This window comes from Camellia sinensis, chromosome 5 (genome assembly GCF_055761805.1).
Source record: "Camellia sinensis isolate YWXY chromosome 5, ASM5576180v1, whole genome shotgun sequence".
Classification (NCBI taxonomy): domain Eukaryota; kingdom Viridiplantae; phylum Streptophyta; class Magnoliopsida; order Ericales; family Theaceae; genus Camellia; species Camellia sinensis.
Genome location: NC_138965.1, coordinates 24,326,603 through 24,348,730, shown reverse-complemented (window position 1 = coordinate 24,348,730; position 22,128 = coordinate 24,326,603). Strand labels below are relative to the sequence as shown.

The 22,128-nt window shown below is 34.2% G+C and overlaps 1 protein-coding gene across 1 annotated transcript; it reads right to left on the bottom strand.

Annotated features, from left to right (window-relative positions):
* Positions 1-979: 979 nt before the first annotated feature.
* Positions 980-21,914, bottom strand: LOC114283031 (C2H2 and C2HC zinc fingers superfamily protein). The gene is made up of 10 exons (XM_028225840.2): positions 21,637-21,914; positions 20,560-20,640; positions 19,937-19,964; positions 19,703-19,785; positions 16,436-16,468; positions 12,447-12,525; positions 12,299-12,351; positions 1,975-2,035; positions 1,582-1,664; positions 980-1,411 (listed from the first exon to the last, which is right to left on the bottom strand). The coding sequence occupies exons 1-10, from the start codon at positions 21,655-21,657 to the stop codon at positions 1,322-1,324; spliced, it is 612 nt and encodes a 203-aa protein (XP_028081641.1). The 5' UTR covers positions 21,658-21,914; the 3' UTR covers positions 980-1,321.
* Between the last annotated feature and the right edge of the window lie 214 nt (positions 21,915-22,128).

The window sequence follows — 22,128 nt, the reverse complement described above, 5'->3', positions numbered from 1 at the left end:
CTTCTTCTCTCCAGTTTGTATGTTTCTACAAGAGAGAGAGAGAGAGAGAGAGAGGTGGTCGAAGAAGTAACTGAAATTTGAAATGTGAGCTGGATTGGCATGAAATTTTTTATTATGATGGATTGTCTGGAATAAACATAAAATAAAATTGGAAAAAAATACTATTCAGATTTGACCCTTATTTATTTATTTTTTGATCATAGATTTGACCTTGCTAACAAACTAAATTCTAATTTTAACTGTTTCAATTGTGTGGCATAACTAAAAAATTAAAAAATACATTTATTTAAATCATTCCAAATACTCCTAAGAACATGCAATTTAAATAATTTAATTATTGGTTTTTTCTTTATTACAATTGACAGCTACCTCCTATCTTTATTTTTGTTCATCACCCCCCTTCCTTCTCCCAACCCACTACCACTGCTTCATTCATTTTCTTCATTCAACGGTACTCTCTTTTCCTTAACTCACTATCACCCCTCTCATTTCTTTACTAATCCATAGCTACTATCGTTGTCCAACGCCACTAACAAAAAGTGATTAAACTGTCCAAATTGCTCACATTTTGCTAGATATAACTAAAAAAAATACAAAAAATAAAATAACTCAAAAATTGTTTTAAAAAACTTAAAACCAAACAAAATGAGGAACTTACTGAAATGTGAATATGATTACTCTTTTTCTATCAGACATTTATGTGCACACCTCAATTCTTTAATCAGATCAGCTGATGCAAAAAAGCAAGCCCAATTGGAAAATTTAACACATTATCACAGATGAGACTGAATTTGTTTCAAGGGCTGCTGCCTTCTTGCCTTCAATTAAGACAAATATTTTAATGTCTGACAGTAGAACTCAGCTGGAATGTCTACCTTATGGCTCATTGAGGCCTCCAATCTCAATTTGCTCAAATTTCAATTTACCCCCTCTCCCCCAACCATAATCCCCGCTTTATCTAACCAAAAACAAAAACAAATTTCCAGAATGCAAAATGTTATTACCAGCTTTGGATTCAAATGTTACAAGCATGCTTAACCATATTGCAAAGCAGTCGAATGGTAAAAGTGTTTTCCAAAACAATATCACCTCAATCGAGAAGAGGCGCATCATCGCTCATCTATATTTTTGGCAACATATCCAGTAAGATGAAATGTACAAAACTGGAAATGATATTCAGCCCCAAGTTAAGCTTATAACAACAGCCATGTGAACACTTTCATTACTATTTGTTACATTCTGAAAGGAAAGCCAAAAACTTGAAAAGTTACCCTTTCTAGTTGAATTCAGGAGGTCTAGGCTAGGGATAAGCATCTTAAGATCACTTTTTGGATGAACCAAAACCCCCAAATCCCATCATTGCTGCAACATCGGCATCTACCTCAGTTTCCTCCTCTGCTGCCTTCTCTTTCTGATCCATATAACAAATCAACAATCAAAAATCATATTATATTTCTCCTCAAGTAACGTAAATTGGAGCATGTGCATCTCGTCAATTTTCCTTTTTCCTTCATTAAGTTTGTTTGTGTATCTATGCTTATCAACAGGAAGAAAAAAAGGGAAAATCGATTTGGAACTAACCTTCTTCTCTTTCTTTCTCTCTCTACGTTGACGCTTCCTTTCCTCCTCTTCTTGCTGCTGTTTTAAGATCCGGTCATCAAAATCTACCAGAGAAAAAGAACAGAATCAATCCAGTTTTCCTTGTATATCCTCGTAGCAATGGAAATAGGTCAGGCAGAAAAAGAGTTAAATCTGAACATAAGAGAATTGAGCAAAGAAATGAGAACTCGTAATGCTTTTTTGGTTCACAACTGAGCTATCAATATTTATCAATTTTATTAAAGAAGCGGCACAACCTTGTACACACAAGATATACAACTAAGCAATCAATGATACTTAAAAATTCAACATCTGAACTCAACTAGCCTTAAATTCCAACTGGCACAATACGTGCTTATTATTTTCAAGTCTTACCTTGCTCGGTAAAGGGTCCAGTATCTTTCCGCTTCTTGAGAAGTTCAAATCGCTCCTGTACCTGAAAGCCGAAGAAGGTTAGAGTCTTAGCACACAATATAACACTATGAATAACTTCTTGCCCAAAATGAAAATTTGGGGTCCCAGATGAATAATTTGCTTTTCAGAAAAACCGAAACATTTGGGAGTGGCAAATTTTTTCATCACATAATGTATACACATTGCAGGCACTTGTTTGTTAAGTAGGAATAGGAGGGATTGGATGTTCCCCGAGATAAAATGCCAAAACTATTATATTCTTTAATCCAGCCATATCCATTGTTCAATTGGGGCAGGATTAGAGATGGCATGAGGTGGACCCAATACTTTTATTGCCATCAAGTTTTATACCAAGCCTTAACCACCATCTACCTAATCCTCAGACCAACAATATAAGCCCCATGGAGGCACAAACAAAGGGGATAAGTGGGCCCCATCAACTATTTTCAACCCAGACTATTTGATCCTGCAAGTAAACGCAGCCATTATACACAAATAATTTTGTTTATTCACACTCAGCTCCTTTTATCTACAATGTGTCCTATACTTGTAACATAAAATGTTCCCTTTTTCACGAAGAAACTTCTAGTTAGGATGCAGACAGACCATGGATATAATCTGAAGACTACTGAGAATGTCGTGCATTACACAATTGATGTCTAGAACCAAATATTAATCCCCTCAAATCTGATGCTTCTCACTTTTCCCTTCTTTTTCATTCATTTTTATAAGATCGAAAGAACATATCAAATAAAAAACAACGCCCAATTAGTACATATTAATGTGTGTTTGGGAGGAGAAAAATTGAGTACACACCTAACCTTTGGCATAATGCACAAAGTGGTAGCCCCAATACTTGAACCCATAACCTTAAGGTTATTAGGCCAAGTCTTAACCATTGAACCAATGGTTCAATAAAAAAGCTATAAGCAGTGGATTACAATCATTCAATTGGATAAACTTTTGGCCAATTATCATTCAATTCATAAGCAATTATTGCCTGTTGCAAGATTCCCAAATGCAGTACAATGCAGCAAGGAGGCAACAGCCAATTCTACCTCACCACGTATCCCCTTCCTAAAGAAGACTGCCAACACTTTTGGAATGTAAACTAAAAAAATTGTTTGGCAAAAGTTTTTTTCTTCTGAAAACACCTTATTTTTTAAGAAACCCTTTAACCTAGGTGAAATTACAAATCAAACCCTAAAGTTTTAATTGTTTGAATTTGAATCCTAAGCTTACCAATTTTGCCCATCCATCTATTAGTGTACCAGAGATTTTTTTTATTTTTTTTTCAGCAGGTGTCAATGTCATTCTCTTATTTGTTATTTCAAATGCATATAAAATGAAAATCAATTTTTACCATAGACCGTATTACAGAGAATCAACCTTCTCTTCTTCCCAAACCATTCCCCAACACTACCCCTCCATTCCCAAACGGCACCCCCTTCCCCCAGCAACCCCGCGTCTCCAAACACAATACATGGCAGCAACTTTCTTCGTGCAGTCATTCTTGCTGAAGAATGTGGGGCCAACAATGGCAGACGGGGGTTGTTGAGTGGTTGCACTGGTGGTTGTTGAATGTATATCTGTACATATAATATACAGTAAGAAAAATATATATTTGTATATATAGTAAAGGGGAAGTTACCAATAAGTTCTACTTTGCATTTAAGAATACAAATGAGTCCTATCAAATTTTAATGTGGACAATTAATTAAGTCCTATTTTTGATAACTTGCTCCCAAAAAGTTCATTTCTCCATGGTGGTACGTTTTATTCTAAGTTTATCCTTTACATCTATATAACAAGGAAGCTCTATTTTTGAATCCTGATGGGACTTTTGTACCTTTGTCAAAATTTGGACCATCAGATTAATCCAATCTAAGGGCTGAAAACATCTCTCTCTCATCTCTTTCAACACACACCCTCTCTCTCTTTCTCACACTTACTCCTCTCTTCTCTTTCTGTTTTCAAATTTTGAACACTCTCTCTCTCTCTCAGAGCCCATTCCCGTGCTTCCCTGTCGGAGCCCAACCCTTGCCAGCGACCGAACCTCAAACCCCCTATTACTCTCTACATCTTCTCTCTTCCTCCCTCCCTCTCTTTGCCATTCCAATCGTCATCAACAGTGGCAGCCCCGAACCCTCTTCAATATTGATAAAGACCGAATGGAGCCACTGCAAAAGGGGAACAAGAGTTTAAAGGGAGTCCTAACTACCGGAATAAAAGAGATCAGAGAGATTCAAAGATGGGAGTTGAAAAGGAAGTCCTCACTGCCGGAACCGGACCCAAGCCTGTCCCTAGCATCGTTCACTACACCGGCTACGGTTACCCCCCCTCTCTCTCTCTCAAGCCAATATGTAAGTATTTGTATGTATTTGTGTATTATATATGATTTCAATATGTATATATATTGGGACAATTTTGAGGTTATGAAGAAGATTCTAAAATGCCGATGATGCTACTCTCCTCTTCTTTTGTTTCTTTTAACTTGCATTTAGAATCAATTTTGCTTTGGAGTAGGAGTTATTTCCAATATAGTGAACTGCTTCTCCAAATTTTCAGGACTCCCCTTTCCTTTCAATTCTTTAGATTTGGCATTGGAAACAGGTAACACTAGACCTGGCGACATTTTTGAAATGTTATACTCATCTTGAGTGATTATAACACTCTTGAAGTCCATCTCATTAAATATCAAGTTCTTTCCCTTATTTGGCTTAGCACCATTAGGTTTAGATGAAATTGTTGACTCACTTCAGTTGTCAAAAAACATGCATTTGGATGAACTGAAATACTGATCCCAGATTTGAAGGAATGAAAATAATAGGGTAAATTACAAACACACCCCCCTGAGATTTACTTAAATAACAAATTACCCCATGTGGTTCTAAAAATTACATTATACCCCCTAAGGTTTCTAATTTCATAACAAATAGGTCATTTTATTAATAAATCAAGCTAATTAACAGTGTTTAATAATGTTAAAATTTTATTTCAATTTATAATTCAGATAATTTTATTATTGTATAGGTGAACAATTAGAAATGTCACTTTTTCAATTAATTCTGTTAAATAAAAAATTCTGCCAGGGAGGTATTTTGTAATTTTTCAAGCCACAGGGGGCAATTCGTATTTTAAGCAAACCTCAGGGGGTGTATTTATAATTTACCCAAAATAATATTAAGCCGTTAGAAAGCAATGAAGTTAAAAAAACGTAGTTACAAAAAAACCAATATAATAACTACCAATAGGACTGTGTTTGTGTTTCTAAACCAATATAACAACAAAACAAAAAAAAAAAAACAATTAACAAAAATGTAGTTACATTTAACAAAAACCAATATATATGTCCGATTTGTTGAAACAACCGAGAGTAGGGATTAATCTTCTATCTTATTAAATTGATTTTTTCCCCTCAACTTAAATTTGTTTTGTTTGATGTTCTCAAATTAAATTTGTTTTGTTTGATGTTCTCAACTTATATTTGTCAAAATCAGATCATTGATCTAAAGGGTTGTGTTTGTGTTTCTAGGGGTTGTACTTGCCAATAAATCTTCTATCTTGTTTGGCCAATCGGACAGTTTTTTATTTCTATTTCTAAGGGTTGTGTTTGCCAATAAAAAGCTGTGTTTGATCTAGACAGTTTTTTTATTTCTGTTTAAACCCTCAGATTGTTGTCATATTTTTTGTTCATCTTACTTTCTTTGTTCATCTTAGTTTGTTGTTGTTTTCTCTCATGTTAGTTTGTTGTTGTTGTTTAGTCAAGAAATCAAATATTTTCGAGATTAATCAATAAATCAAACAAATATTTGGGTCACACAATTTTTGGCCAATCAGACCAATATTTTGTGTTTTTGGCCAATCAAATATATACATGCATTTTGATCCCAATATATAGATATATATATATATATATATGTATGTATTTTGTACAGGGATTGATCCATGGATTATAAACAAAAGAAAAGTGTTTCTCTTAGTTCATATCATCTGTTTGGATTAGTGAATAGGGGAGACATTGATTTATTCTAAAACCCTCATTTTGAATTTTGGAGAAAAAATAAAACAACAGATTACTATTTTACATAATACCAAAACTGCTCCTGTAGATATAGAAAAAAAATAAGAACACTGACACTTATAAATTTTATTTTGATGATATTATTTTTTGTGGCTTTTTAATTATTTACGAAAACACTTACATAAAATAAATAGAGAGAATGGGTTGATTTTTTGTGTTAGTTTTTGGCTTTTTAACTAATTTTCCTATTCACAAACAAATTATTCTTTTTTTTTTTCCCTTCTCTCCTTGAATTAATAGGTTGATACAGTAATGTTATACAAACTAACAACCTTACAATTTTTTTTACTTATTAATGTCACGCTTAATGCATGTTTGATTAGTAGCATTATAGCATAGGATTGGAATTGTTAGTTTATGGATTCACAATCCTATGTTTGATTACAAATTTTATTAACTGGATTCAATCTAACGAAATTAGCGAATATTGAGAGGGGTTGGGGATCATAAATGGATACATAATAAAATGGTTATGTCACGAATTTGATTGGATAACGAATCCTTCACTAATTCATTTTATTATTAATCCTGCTAATCAAACAAGGCTTTATTACGTTATTAAAGTGGTACTATTTCAGATTTTGAGTTTTATTTATTGCATAAAGCTCCTGTTCATAAAAAAATTGGTAAGATTTATTAGTTTGTATAAAATTTTGATAACAATTGAATATGATTTACAAATAACCTCTACGATTTTTCGTATTTTGATAATAATGCATGATAATTTCATTTGGAATGCTATTAAATGTCATTCTCAATACACACAACCAACCAATCAAATGATGTTTACTGTTCAAGTGAGCAAATAATGTTTCAATAATCTTACTCTAATTTTTGGATATCTTTTGTTTCAATAATCTTTAATTTCCAGCATGTTTCAATAATCTTTAATTTCAATAATCTTCGAAAATCTTTTGTTTCAATAATATTAACAACAAGTTCATCCAATTTAATTGTGTTATTGATGTTTACAGTTTGTGATTGAAACATTGTGTCTGAAACATTGTGGACTTCCTTAAGACCTTTCATATCATAACATGGTAGAGATGTGGTAAGTATGGAAACCTGGGCTTTCATTTGATCATTGTTGTTCTGTGATTATTTTTTTAGTTGGTTGTGTAGGAAATTTATAAGTTTGATTTTTTTATTTTTTCTTACAATTATCAGTGTTTGGGTTTATTTTATGTTTTTTATTTTTTTTATTTTTTATTTTAAACATTTTGTCTCAGTTAAATCTAAACAAATAGGCCCTTATAGAATGCATGAGTTAATTTTTTAAATTAATTGATTTTTAAATTCATACTGTGGTATCATACTGTTTGATTTCTTAAATTCATACTTTGGTTTGAATTTGTGCTATTATATACTGTTCAAGCTTTAATTAATCTCATTAGCAAAAGTCTTTGTATTTTAATTGTTCTTTGATTGGTTGTTCAGAATTTCATTACCAAAAGTCTTTGTGGAATTATAGAATTCTCTGATTGGTTGTTGAGAGTTTCATTATTCTAGATTAGTTTAATTGGATATCTTTATGTATTCAAATTCAAATTATTATTTACTAAATTTGACAGCTCTTTTTTTCAATCTTGATAAGACATGTGTCTTAGGTGGCAATAGATTTCTGAACTGAGATTAATTTCCAATATTTTTGTAAATTACTTTCGTAAATTATACTAACAGATTTTATCATTTTTGTAAATTACTAGATTGTTGTGCTTCAACCTTATTGGGGATATAAATACAAGTTGATATGAAGACCTTTCAAAAATTGATGAGGCGTTAGTAAGAATTGTAGGAAAGAACAAATTTGAAGACATTGTCAAACACATATTTTTGTGAAGTATACATAGTTTGTAAAGCAGACGATAGCTATGACCCACTTTTTATAAAGCTTTCCACTGATGTAGACTTTGTTGCATTTCAAATATTTTTGTAAAGCCTTTTATTCCCCAATATTTTTGCATTTCCAGTATAGCTAAATTTGGCTTAAGTGTATTTAATATAATGTTTGTTTGGATTATGTAGTGGCAAATCTTATTTTATTTTTTTTAACTCCAGTTAATTTAATGGCTTTATTTTTGTCTGGGTGGACATCTTTGTATGGGTGTTTTTAGGTGTGTTTGTTTTCATGCATAATGTTGATTTCTCATCTAGAACATGTTTCTTTCCTATAACAGGTTTCATGCTCCTTTGTACCAATGAAATGTATCTAAGGTCAGCTGCTTCTCGTGCTCCTTTTGAAAATTTAATATTGCTTGATATTATTCTGCTTTTAAAACTCCATACCTTTTGTTTTCCTTTTGTACTTATAAATGCACAATTTATCGATTGTGCTAGGGTGGATTTGAGCAATATATTCTTGGTACCTATTAATAGTTGGAGCTATTTGATGTTTATTTAAACTGTTTTCTGGTTTTGTTGCAATATCTGTTTGTAGCATTTCATTACACCATGTTAACCCATTAAAGGTATCCTAATTCTTTAATAGAGTAATTGGCTTCCATTGGGAATAAAATTGTGTCAGGTTTTTTTTTTGTTCATGAAATTTTTTAAGATTTAATATTGTCATTTCTAAGATTTAATATTGTCATTTCTTATTGCATAACATTTGTTTAGGGAGCACTGTAATATGGCATATGGTTGCTTGGTCTATTTATTACTTCCATTTTTTATTTTTATTTTTAATGTTTTTTTTTTTTAAGTTTAACAGGGGAGCTCTGTTTTTGGTTAGTTTACTTTTTTGTTTTTGTTTTTTTTGGACAAATTTGTTTGGGTTTGCTCGCAGTGTTTATGAAAGAGATCATGTTCTAATTGCACTTGAAAGTCATGTTTTCAACCCTTTACTTGATTGGTATGTTCAATTACAACTCTATGTATTGACATGTGTCTTGGATATTGTTGACTTGGTTAAATGGATTTGATATAACATGATGACTTAGTTACATAGATTGATATAAATGGATTGATATAGCATGAACTGAAAATTTACGCTTTATTAGGATGTCTTTCTTTTATTTTATCAAGCAAAAGAAAACACAACATAATCATAGTATATTGCCTTTGTTGTCCTGTTGTTCTTTCTACTTGGAAGTTGATTGTTTAAAAAATATGATTCAGTCAGCAGGGAAAAACATGTGCGCTCATTTTTTGTCAAGTGCTTTGAAGAAGGTAGTAAAACTAGAGGAGGGGAACATGCTAAGATCATGGGAGCTGGACTATGTTAAGATTAGAGAAAAACATGTTAAGACGAGGAGAGCTGGACTATGTTAAAACTAAAGGAGGAAAACAAGTTACGATCATTTTCATTTCAAGTATTGATACTAGCAACAGTTGATGGCTATTGAATGACTTTAAATCTTTTTAATTTGGCTATTTTTTAAAGCAACAATTTCTATTCTAAAATTGTCTATAGCTGATGATTTTCACATTAATTTGACACACTAGATTAGTTGCAGGAATTATTTTTTTTACAAAATTAAATTTCACCGTTAAGCAGTTTTTCATAAGCAATTTTATGAAAAATGTATTGCTACATTATTGGGATGGAGTTGATTTCTTCTTGATGATATGATGTAGTTAGTTTTTCAATTTACAGTTGACTGCAAAATTCACTGTTTTAAGGTGATGATTCATGTTTTTTGTTATATAGATTGTCTATTTTTTGTTATAGAAAATTAAATATTGGGGCTCCCTCCACGATGTAGAGAGGTGTCGCTGCTTTCTTCAGATTGATTGAAAAAATATTCTTTGAGATTTGATTTCCGTATCTTAACATGTAAACAATTTCTATAGACTACTATTTGTCAGGCTATACATTGCATTTGGCCTAATCCATGTTGTCTGTTTTATGTTATTTTAATTAGATATTTGTAGTTCAGGGTACTGTGGCACTCACCAATGTATTAGTTGTTAGCCACAAACTAATTGTACGAGTGCTGACTTGATCTTTTATTTGAATCAGCTTATTACAATTGAGTTCTCCACGTGGTACCAAAAAAAATTGTCTTTCTTTCGAATTCAATTGATTTATTACTTTGGACATGTAAGTTGATTTATTTGTTTGGACGTGTAAGTTGTCGCTACTTTGGACATGTCAATTGTCTTTTTTCTTTTTCTTTTTTCCTTTCTAAATACACTTTTTCCCTCTCTAATTGTCTTCTAATAACATTATGTTCTCTTTCATTTGCATAGGACGATGGAGATTTGCACCAAACTGTAATATGGGCTCTCTTTACTCATATTCATATTTCATTGCGAAAATTACAAATCAATTAGTTTTTAAATATTTTGTACATCTTCTTATTATACATTTTCTTTCAGGTATTGACACTAGCAATACTTGATGGCTATTGGATGACTTTAAAATCTTTTTAATTTGGCTATTTTGTAAAGCAACAATTTCTATTCTATAGTTGTCTATAGTTGATGTAATTGATGATTTTCACATTAATTTGACGAAGCAGATGAGTTGCAAGGAATTATTTTTTTAACAAAATTAAATTTCACCATTTAAGTGGTTTTATGATAAATGTATTACTATATTGTTGGGATGCTATGGCATGGAGTTAATTTCTTCTTGATGATATGATGCATTTAGTTTTTCAATTTACAATTGATTGCAAAATTCACTGTTTTAGGATGACGATTCGTGTGTTTTGTTATATAGATTGTCTATTTTTTGTTGCAAAAAATTCAATATTGGAGCTCCCTCCATGATGTAGAGAGATGTCAATGCTTTCTTCAGATTGCTTGGAAAATTATTTTTCGATATTTGATTTCCATATCTTAATATGTAAACAATTTCTAAATACAACTATTTGTCAGGTTATGGTATTTATGTTGTCTGTATTATGTTATTTCAATCAAATATTTGTGGTTCGGGGTACTATATCAGGTGTTAGCCACAAACTAATGGTAAAAGTGCTAACTTGATCTTTTATCAGATGTTACAGACTCTACAAATTTTAACATGATACGTACAAATTACAACTACATTTTGATTCCAATATTATTTACACCGTGCCTAAAGGCACGGGCATACACTAGTTAATATATGAACAATGATTTTATAAAACAAATATGCAAATTCTATCAAATAAAAGCATAGGTATAAAATTCATTATTTTTTGTTATCTCACACTTTGAAAAATATATGAATTTCCTATGGTATTAATTCTCACAATTCTTAGAGAAATATTAATAAAATTAGGTCTTTTGGATTGTTTACCACATATTTTTCAAAATGCTAGACAAAAGAAATTGATGAATCTTAAGCCATAGTTTTTTTTATTAAATTATTGTTTATCATTTTGTTTGATTATATTTGTTTAATTTTTACTATTAAAAATATAAGTTTTAAGTAAATTAAAATTCTTTATACATTTTTTTATTTATCTTTTAATTAGAAAGGTAGATTTCAAAGAAAACATGCCATTAAGGAGAAGTGAACTTTTTACGAATAAGTTATGAAAAATAAGACTTAATTTGATAGGACTCACTAGTAAGCTTGATAGCAAAATAAAACTTATTGGTAATTTTCTCTACAATAAATGGACAAAAATACTCCTGCTCAGTTTTATTTAATAGAAATAAATGGAAGGTTAGAATTGTATACAATTTCAAATTATGGGGTTCAAATTGAAACAATTAAAACTCCCATCCCAGGTTTGATTTGTTACAAGGGTCAAACCCCTTTTATTTTTATTTTTTTTAAAAAAAATTCCCTTTAAGCGATTATCTAAATTTTCAAAAACTATTTTGCACCCAAAAAAATAGTTGTTTTCAAACTCTTCATTGTTTTTGTTTCTGAAAACACAAGAAACAAAAAATGATAACATTGAAAATGAAAACGATACCAAACAGTCCCTTAATTTTTATTTTTGTCCCTAGGGTAGAGGAAAAGTGTGACAAACCCCTATAGAACATGAGCATGGAAATCGTTGCGTATCAATGACGGGTACTTTCACTAATTGAGGTAGGACAAGAAAGTGAGAGATCTACGGTGTCCTGTCTTTTAATATCCCACATGACACTTCTCATTACCCTCTGTGTTTATCGAGTGAAAGGTATTGCTTTTGTATGCACTTCATAGCTTCATTATTATCTTATTCAACTAACAACTTCTTGGCTTCTCTTTATTCTCCTCTTTTCTCAGATTTGTATAATTCCATTATAAAATTTAAATTACTTGCAAACATGTACCTGCTCAAGAGAGGCCCGTTCCACCCGCATAGACATGCCCAAAGCTCTTTGATCTAGAGAAATAAAATCAAAAGAAGCATAAGAAGAGAAAACAATAAAATAAAAAATAGAAAAGCTAGTGGAACCAGTATGCATACGGATCACTTACGTTTCTTCCCATTGATATGGTCCAAATAGTTTGCAGAATCCTTCACTACACATTCACAAACTGAGCAGTAGTACCCTGCCTGCAAAAAATATAATTATACCACAGAATGCCAAAGCAAAGAGATTATAGGATAGAAGCAAATGATAAAATTATAGAAAATCATTCTTCCTTCCTTTCAAAATATTCCATGGATGTATATATTACATTCACATATGAAAAGCACCAGTGTCTCAATCCAAACTAGATATCCTTAAGCAATAAGTTGATATGAGACCAAAATTGCTTGGCATGGTTATTTATCCCAGAAAAAATTACCTGGCATGGTGTTGCCAGAGTCTAGAACCACGTGTGGACCAACTATGACCAGACATCACCTTACCCCTGATGTTAAGCCATTTAGTGTTTCACATGATATCATTGTTCCCACACTTAAATGATAGTAGTAGAAGGTGGTGGGGTAGTGGTAGTAATTGTAATGGTGGTAGTAGTGGTCATAATAGTAGTAGTATGGTTATTCAACAATTACAGCTAATGACAAGGTACATATCCAAGACCACAAAAAGAATGAGAAGATAGTAGTAGTAATAGTAGTAGGAGCAGCAGCAGCAGTAAGGTTATTCAACAATTATCGGATAATGAAAAGTGTTAGAATTTACCATCACCTACCACCACTACCACCTCACCTACTCCACTAAACCTAACCCACTACACCACTACCACCTCACCTACTCCACTAAACCTAACCCACTACACCACTATCACCTCCACTTCACCTACTCCACTAAACCTAACCCACTACACCACTACCACCTCCACTTCACCTACTCCACCTACCACCTACTACCACCTACTCTTCTATATATAGGAATCATTGTAACATATCTATACATCAATCAATAATACATACAATTTATTCTCTCTCTATTTCTCTTTATACATTAAATTTTACATGGTATCAGAGCAAGGTTAAGCACTTAGTATTTTTCGCTTCACCGGCGGGCGGCAACCTCGCCTTAGCCGCCCGCCGGACCTCAACCTAGTCCGCTAAAATTCTCTACACATACCCTGACTCCGTTAATGGGTCAGCGTCACTTCAATCCCTCACCAAGTCCCTGCGGCATTCCCAGGCTCTGGGCAAGATTACTCATCCTTTCTTTCATGGCTTCAACACTCTTCTGGTGCGCATCCTTGTATGCTTCAGTGACCAAAAGGGAGAGTTTTTTCAGCTCCCAACTCCATTGCAGCCTCAGTTATCTCAGTGCGCACAGGCTGCTGGTTACCAGAAAGTGTTACCTTTATTAGCTCACCTTCACAATAGCCATCAAACTCTGCTGCAGCAAGTTGTTGGTGCAAGATTGGAGGACCCCGCATTGTCCGATGCACTTCAGGCATGCCCAAATCTGACGCATCTATCTCTGCTTGCGTGTGAGGGGTTGAGATCTGTTTCAATTGAGCTGCCCCAGCTAGAGCAATGCAGACTTGATTTTTTATGGCTTGGGTAACTGCTCACTTTCCATTGTTTCTCCAAAGCTTGAATTGCTCGAGGTGCAAGGTTGTAGTTGGATTAGGGTTCGAGAGACCCAATGCTTAAGAAATCTTTCCATTGCCAAGCTGCGAAAATTCGATATGCATGGTGCCATGTTTGCTGCTCTTTGTCAGAAAAACAGCTTGAAAAAGGTGGATTCGAGATTTGTGATTCCCTGCCTTGAGGAGGCAGTGGTCACAGTGAGATCACCATTAAATGCAGAACAGAAAATGAGCACTCATTGGTCAAGTATGGTAAGAATTTGAAGACACACACAGACAAGCTGGACCTCTCTCCATCTCTCATTATATTATATATATATATATATATATATTCTTTTCATCTATTTTACACCACCAAACTTCTTTTACTTTCCAGACCACTCACCGACACACACATTGATTTGCCCATGTATATCTCTTTTCTCTCTCTCTGCCACTTTCAAACCCTCTTTATCTTTTATATATATATATATATATATCTCTTTATTATACTATATTCCCAAACACTCATCACACGCATGCACATGGCAGACACCACTCCACTTTCTTTCTTTTATTTTATTTATTTCTTTTTTTTTTTTTCATTTAAAAAAAAAAAAAAAAAAAAAAAAAAAAAAAAAGAAACAGAGGAAGAAGACGAACTGCACACAAACTCATTTTATTCATGTCGGGACTCACCCCGATCACCATTTTACACCAAAAAAAAAAAAAAAAAAAACACCACAACGGCTTTGTTTTCTTTTCTGCAGACGACCACACGCCGACATCCCTTCTCTACTCTACCGCCGGTCTCTTCTTCTTGCCTCCGTCCTGGGCGGCCCTTGCCGGTGTTGCCTCCGTGTTTCCCACTCCACTGGGCATGATCACTACTCCCTGCTCCTCCACTGCAGAATATGGCGGACCTCCAAAACGGAACATTACGGTGGCCTTCCGCTTCAGTTCCTTATTTTCCGCCTTCAGCACACTTATCTCTGCTCGCGCATCCTTATACATGCGTTGGAGCAGAGCCAATTGAGAGTTTAACTGCTGCACCTCATTTGTCCTACTCTGCAGCCGGTGCGACAGGTTTGTGACCGCCGTCATGGTCTCCACACATGACTTCAAAGTATATTGATTGGCCTCAATATCAGTTTGCACCGCCATTTTTTGCTCCACCGACCGCATCGGAAAGTTCAACGGAGCAAAACCAGAGGTGTTTGGTTGAGGTTCACTGGCCACCGCACCAGTTATTTCTCTTGTAGACTCGTTCAGTTCTGGAAAGAGCGTGAGCAGCCCACGGGAAGAGGAGGCCATGTTCTGGGTAGCTGGACGGGAAGAAGAGGCCATGTTGCTGAGTGTTTCAGAGACGGGTTGGTTACAGAGTATTACAGAGTTTCTCTCTCAACAAAGGAAGAGTTTTTTCAGAGGATTTTCAGAAGTTTTTTGTCTGCCTCAGCCTCAGCATCAACCTTGGTTAAATAACGAGGCAGCCACGCGTATCGCGCGCCCTTGACGCCAGACGACAAACGGGCGCGCCAGCCAAGGCACTCACGTGCCTCGCCATCATGTCCGGCACATCTTTTTATGACTTAGGCTCGCCTTTTGATGGCACGCCTTTTTATGGATTGGGCACGCCTTTTGATGGCACGCCTTTTGAAAAAATGGGCACACCTTTTGAGGGTGCGACTTTTTAAGGGTCCGACAAGACTCTGTAAACTGTCCCGACATTAATTCCGGTTAGCTCCTTCATGGGTCCGACAAGACTCTGTAAACTGTCCCGACATTGATTCCGGTTAGCTCCTTTATGGGTCCGACAAGACTCTGTAAACTGTCCCGACATTGATTCCGGTTAGTTTCTACAAGGGTCCAGCAAGACTCTGTAAACTGTCACAACAACTGTCAGAACATTGTCTGCTACAACGGTCCGACATGACCCCATAAACTGTCTTCTACATCGGTCTGACACTGCCATCCAGTGTCCTCTACAACGTTATGACACCACCATACAGTGTCTTCACCAACGGTCTGACACGACCATACAGTGTCTCCTATCCTTTTTTTTTATGTATTTTCTTGTTTTGTTCCTCTCTTCAAACTCAAGTTGGTTAGTTTCTATCCTCCTTGAGTTTGCGGGGGGCTGTTAGAATTTACCATCACCTACCACCACTACCACCTCACCTACTCCACTAAACCTAACCCACTACACCACTATCACCTCCACTTCACCTACTCCACTAAACCTAACCCACTACACCACTACCACCTCCACTTCACCTACTCCACCTACCACCTACTACCACCTACTCTTCTATATATAGGAATCATTGTAACATATCTATACATCAATCAATAATACATACAATTTATTCTCTCTCTATTTCTCTTTATACATTAAATTTTACAAAAAGCTACATATCCAAGATCACAAAGAGAACGAGAAGAGACATATGACATTACTATATTAATATGTGATTCGAGAATACCTGTTGGCTTAGGGGTGCTATTGGAGTAACAACCTGCCAGGGAAAAGATAATCATATATTGAAGTAAATACAAAGAAGTAATGAACCATGTGAGAAAATAGCAAAAGCCAGAATCCAAGTATATCCAGTATACGAGGTCAAAGGTTTTTCAATAGTTTAAGGACGATAAAGAAATAACAACCATTCTTATCTCTTATTATAGCAGGAAACTGATAAATAACCCAAGAGCATAATAAATTCCATCATCCCTCAAATAGCATCCAAAGATTTATAGCAAAAACCAAAACTTTTACCTTCAAAGCCACAGGAAAGAGTTTCATACCCATATGCAGAAATTCATGTGCTACAATACATCTAACCTAAAAATTTAATTTGGGGACTTGACAGTGGTTCGAGTGAGGTTTTGAAGATGATTGATAAGATGGATAATCTTGAGGCAAGGGGAGCCTCAATGAGGCTCTTAGGATGAAAAAAATGGTTTTGGAGATCAAATTTGAGAAATTTGTGTATAGCAAACAAATCTCTTGGAGCCAAAAGGCCAAGATCAAGAGTTTCATGCCCATATGCAGACAACTATATTCAGGTGCTACAATATGTCTAAGCTGAAGGTTTAAATTGGGGACTTGAGAGTGGTTAGAATGAGGTTTTGAAGATGATTGATGAGATGGATAATCTTGAGGCAAGGGGAGCCTCAATGAAGCTCTTAGGAGGGAAAAAATGTAGTTGAAGATCAAATTTGAGAAATTTGTGTGTAGGAAGCCAAAAAGCCAAGATCAAATGGTTGAAGGAAGGAGATAACAATTCTAAGTTGATTCATAATGTAAATAGGAAAAGAAAAAAAAATTAAAAAAAAAAAAAAGTTATAAAAAGGTTAACATCAATTGTGGAGAGGGAAGATCAAATTATCAATGCGATCTTTTCTTTCTGTATAAGGTTGTACTCTTTGTGTGGGGCTAATGGGCTAGGTATCTTAGGTTTAGAGACATCTCCTATTGATGATAGTTGATGATAGTAAGTTTGGATGCTTAGAGAGGCCTTCAATGAAGTGGAGATTACTATGGCCAGTTTGATGTGAGAGGGACAAGTCTCAGGGCCCCAATGGCTTTACTATGGCCATTTTTCAAGATTGTTGGGAGGTTGTAAAGAATGATCAGATACTTGTACAAATGCATTTTTGCAGCATTTTTTGAGAATGGGATTGTTAACGCTTGTACAAATACTTCATTTATATGCTTGATTCCTACGAACGAAAATTCTTTTCAGATGACCGATTTTAGACCAACTAGCTTAGTTACCTCTTTGTATAAAATATTGGCAAAAGTATTGTAAAACTGGTTGAGATTAGTTTTAGGGGGCACCATTACTCCTTCTCAAGGGGCTTTTACAAAAAGTAGTCAAATTTTGGATGTAGCTTTGATAGTTGATGAGGTGATAAAGAAATATAGCACTAATAAGGAGGGTATTATTTTTAAAGTTGATTTTGAAAAAGCATATGATCATGTGGGCTGTGGTTTCTTGGATTTTGTTTGTAGTTTAAGGGGTTTTAGTGATAGGTGGAAGAAATGAATTCCAGTCTGTTAGAGTCCAGACTCTAGTTATTGGGTCCACTCTCAAGAGATGGGGGTTGTCCTCATCATCATCCATGCCTGAACCTATGAGAGGCGTGAATATTGAAACTGATTTCCTCTTCTCCAAGTAGAAGGAGCCAACCAAAGTCCATATTGTTGTTTAAGAAGCAAGTATGAGTCCATGACGTTCAAGTTGATGCCACGAGATTTTCTCTTACTTGATGCCACTAAAATGGCTTAAAACCCAAAAAAATTGTTTCAACAAACTAACAATAGTCACCAGATGTTAGTTTTCCAAAAGAGAATGCATGCTAAATCAAAGAGCTAGTTTTCCAAAAGAATCATTATGTGCATCCGGCAATCCACATGGACAATAATAAAATACTCAATCAACAGATAATTGAAGTCAGTTTTCAAATTGTACGATTTCTTATTTGCATGTCAATAGAGAATAGGGGCAGAATACATCTTCTAACTTCAAAGATATCTACTACAAAATCCGATAACAAGTCCTATGATGCAGCCTATATTTGCAAACTTGGTTTATTTCATTTATTTTGGAAATGAGTAATAGTTTGTCAACTTCTGTTAGTTGTTTTTGGCATATTTATAAGCTTATGGGTTGGATGTGTCCACAACGAATCAAAGCAATCACGTGCTAGGCACGTCTCTTAAGCTACATAAGATCATGACACATTAGCTATGAGAAACCAAGGACTAGGATCTATGAATTTTCTTTTTTATACCTATTCCTAACACTTTAGGGACATTGGTTGGGTAATTGGGGGAAATTGTAAAGGTGGAGTCTGTAACTCTCTTTATTACTTTTCTTGCACTTCCTCTCTTCACTCATTCCATCTTTGTCTCTCAACCTCTCTTAATCAAGTTAGTGTTGCCAATGCCAGTGATTAGAAGCTTTTTCGGCATGGCTTGTTTCTCTTTCCTTTGCTTGTCACTGTCATTGCCAAGAATGAACCTCAGTTCTCACCCTTCCTCCATACCTGTCCATTTCCTCTCGAAGTTAAACATTTTATCAACCGACTTGTAACCAATTATAAAAGCTGGAGTGGTGTAATTTTAATAGTTTCAAATCCAATCAGGCCTTTATTTGATTAGTTTGTTTAGTCCTCTGCACATTGAAAAAATTAACCATTTCTTTTCCCATTGGTCATATCTTAAGTTCATAATTACAGCACATTTAGTAAATGTTTTAGTGATGTTTGTAATTGTAATATAACACGCCTTACTTAATGAATTATATTTCAAAATCAATATTCTTTCTTTCTTTTCTTTTTTCTTTTTTTTTTCACTCAATTTCAATTGTCTTCCTTGTTGTCTTTTTGGTTTTCATGCACACTTAATTGATTGGTAGGTTCTGGTGCCTACCATAAAGTTCTCCACAATTTATGTCTACAAAGGCTTAAATAACCCCATTGCTGCACTGCTCTTACATTTCACTTCTCAAGTTATTGCAAAAGGAAAATAAAATAAAAATCAATCAATTAAACAGCAGAAGATAAATCCATGTCCTTGTCAGTTCTACGGATTTGAAACATGCATTCAAACAACCATTACAATAAGAAACTAATCAAATATAGTTTCTAACAATAGCCTATGCCATTTAACGTGCCAATTGAAATTAACTATTCATCAGCAACTACAATGGAAGGCTGACATAAATTAAAACAAAGTTGTTAACCTGAGTCTTTCCCAAACGAGAGTCAAGGTCCACTTCATAATCCCTGTGTTTCAAAGGTTTCCTTTGTATTGGGGGACCTTTTGCTGCAAAAGATGCAAACCCATCAAATAAAACTCCCATGTAGTCAAGACTTAATAAGTACACACAATGCATATGAGTAGAGGATCAACTATAAATCAACCATCATTTCAAGTTCAAAAATTAAATATATAAATATTAGTTAAATTCACTTACATTTGGATTTAGACCGAGATTCTGTCTCCTACATTACAACGAAAATCAACCCATTAATTAGACAAATGAAAAAAAAATAAAAAAAATTGCCCCTTGTGTCATTTTGGTCCCTGTAATTTCAATTCGCTTGATTTTGACCCTTAAGCCTCGTTTGGGGAGTAACTATTTTAGCCAAAAAGTCACTATAAGTTGTCACATCACTCTCTCTACTTTTCTGCACATCTTTTTATAAAAAGTCAAAAAGTTACTAAAATAGTCTATTCCCAAACGAGGCCTTCATTTTAGATTTTGTGTCAATTTAGTCTAATTGACAATGCCGATTAGGGTTTTTGAAAGAAAATGGTCACTGAGTTGTTTGAGGTTAACTCACTTAACAAATCTACAATTTTACCCACAAAAGCATAACACATGCCACTTATGTGCTCATTTTCTATTGAAAAAATGATTGTAATCAATTGGACCAAATGGAGACAAAATCATAAATCAAGGTCAAAATCGAGCCAATTGAAATTATAAGAACCAATCTAAAATGACACGCAGGCTTTTATATAACAATTATCGGTATAATTTGCCCCAAAAAAAAATTAATACAGTGGTCAAATAAGTACTGAGAGACAAAGAACCTTTTGTTCGCGCTCACGAGCACGTTCCAAATACTCTTCTCTATCGAACTTCCTCCGAAAAGTGTTGTCAACTCCAGCAGCCTGCATACAAACAAACACAGTTGATTTTAAGCATCAATTTTTTATTTTTTTTTGGTAACTTTAATTTTTTTATCACAAGAAAACACCATTACAAAACAAACAAGGGGCACATCCCAGCACTTCAAAACAAAACAAAACAAACCCATAAACTAAACCATGTCAGACAACACACCCAAAAAAAAAAAAAAAAAGAACTATAGAACCAGAACAAATACAGGGACTAAGCTTTATGATTGTAGCTAGAGCAAGGCAAACCCCACTACATACAAACTTGCCAATTTTGCAAAGAATTCTTAACTGCCCTCATTGAGCTAGCTCTAGCTCTAGCTCTAGCTCTAGCTCTAATATCCTTAACCATTTCAGCCACAATCACATCTTAATGTCTAAATTTCTGAGCAAAAACTCTTCTATTCCTTTCTACCCAAACTTGGAGCAATTCACTTACAATACTTAGTTAACATTCATAAAAAGTATCTAATGAATTATGAGTTCAATACATCCTGTTTAGCAGAAAGACGGATATCCTTGCTCATTATCAGACAATCACTTATTCGCAAACCTCATGTGGACATAATAGTTTTCATTTCCCATCTCATGAAAAACCCTTTTCGCTCCGCTTGGCCTTATCCCCCTCTAGGAGTATTTTAGTGATAGGTTCAAAAGCAACTGGACGATCTTATTTGGTCTAAACACCTGGCGGCAAACTCCTATGTTCCTTTCATTTCGTATTTTTGAACAAGTTCCTGAGTAACAAGCCTATATGTTTTTATAGAGTACAAGCCAAAGAAAGCTTGAACATAGTGCAACTCAGATTGCTGTTATTACAAGACCAACCTAAAGGATCACTGTAAATATGAATTAAGCAACTTTGCCCAGAAACTCTCAGTAAATGGACATAAGAAGAACAGGTGTTCATGATTTTAAGCATCATTGTTTGAAACAGCATCAATATACATGGATGTGCATGAAGAAGAGTATGGAGAGAATTGAGCTTACATTTTTGCTGGGATGAGACATTGGAATTGGAATAGAATCAGAAGCTGATTTACACTTTTACTTGAGAGAAATTCGATTGTAAAGATGAATTCGAGAAAACCTTGTTGAGAAGAAGAGAGTAGACAGCGTTGATTTAGGTAAATAGAAACCCTAGTTGTGAATTGCGATTGATTGGAGAATTCAGAATGAAGAAAAGAGAACCGAGGTATATTTTCGGATATTTTTAGTAGAAAATATAAAAATAAAATGTGTTTTTAAAAGGAAAAAAAATGTACATTAGAAAAAAAAAACTCAAAATTTGACATTTGTAATCAAATAATTTTTTAATTTTTAATTTTATCAATTTAAATTTAAAATTTATTTATTGATTTTCAATCTAAATTATTCTTCTATTTTCATTGAATATTACTGACGAAAAAAATAATATTTTAGGCATCAAACTTAGGGCCAATCTGGAAACAAAAGAAAAAAATTGTATTTTGCAGGTTGGGC

Bases quoted from the DNA above. Each gene is read 5' to 3' on its own strand.
- LOC114283031 (XM_028225840.2), bottom strand. From the start codon at position 21,657: ATGTCTCATCCCAGCAAAAAT. The intron at 12,352-12,446 runs GTAAGTGATCCG...TTATTTCTCTAG, and splicing joins CCATATCAATGGGAAGAAAC to ATCAAAGAGCTTTGGGCATG. The intron at 2,036-12,298 runs GTACATGTTTGC...TTCGGCTTTCAG, and splicing joins AACGGGCCTCTCTTGAGCAG to GTACAGGAGCGATTTGAACT.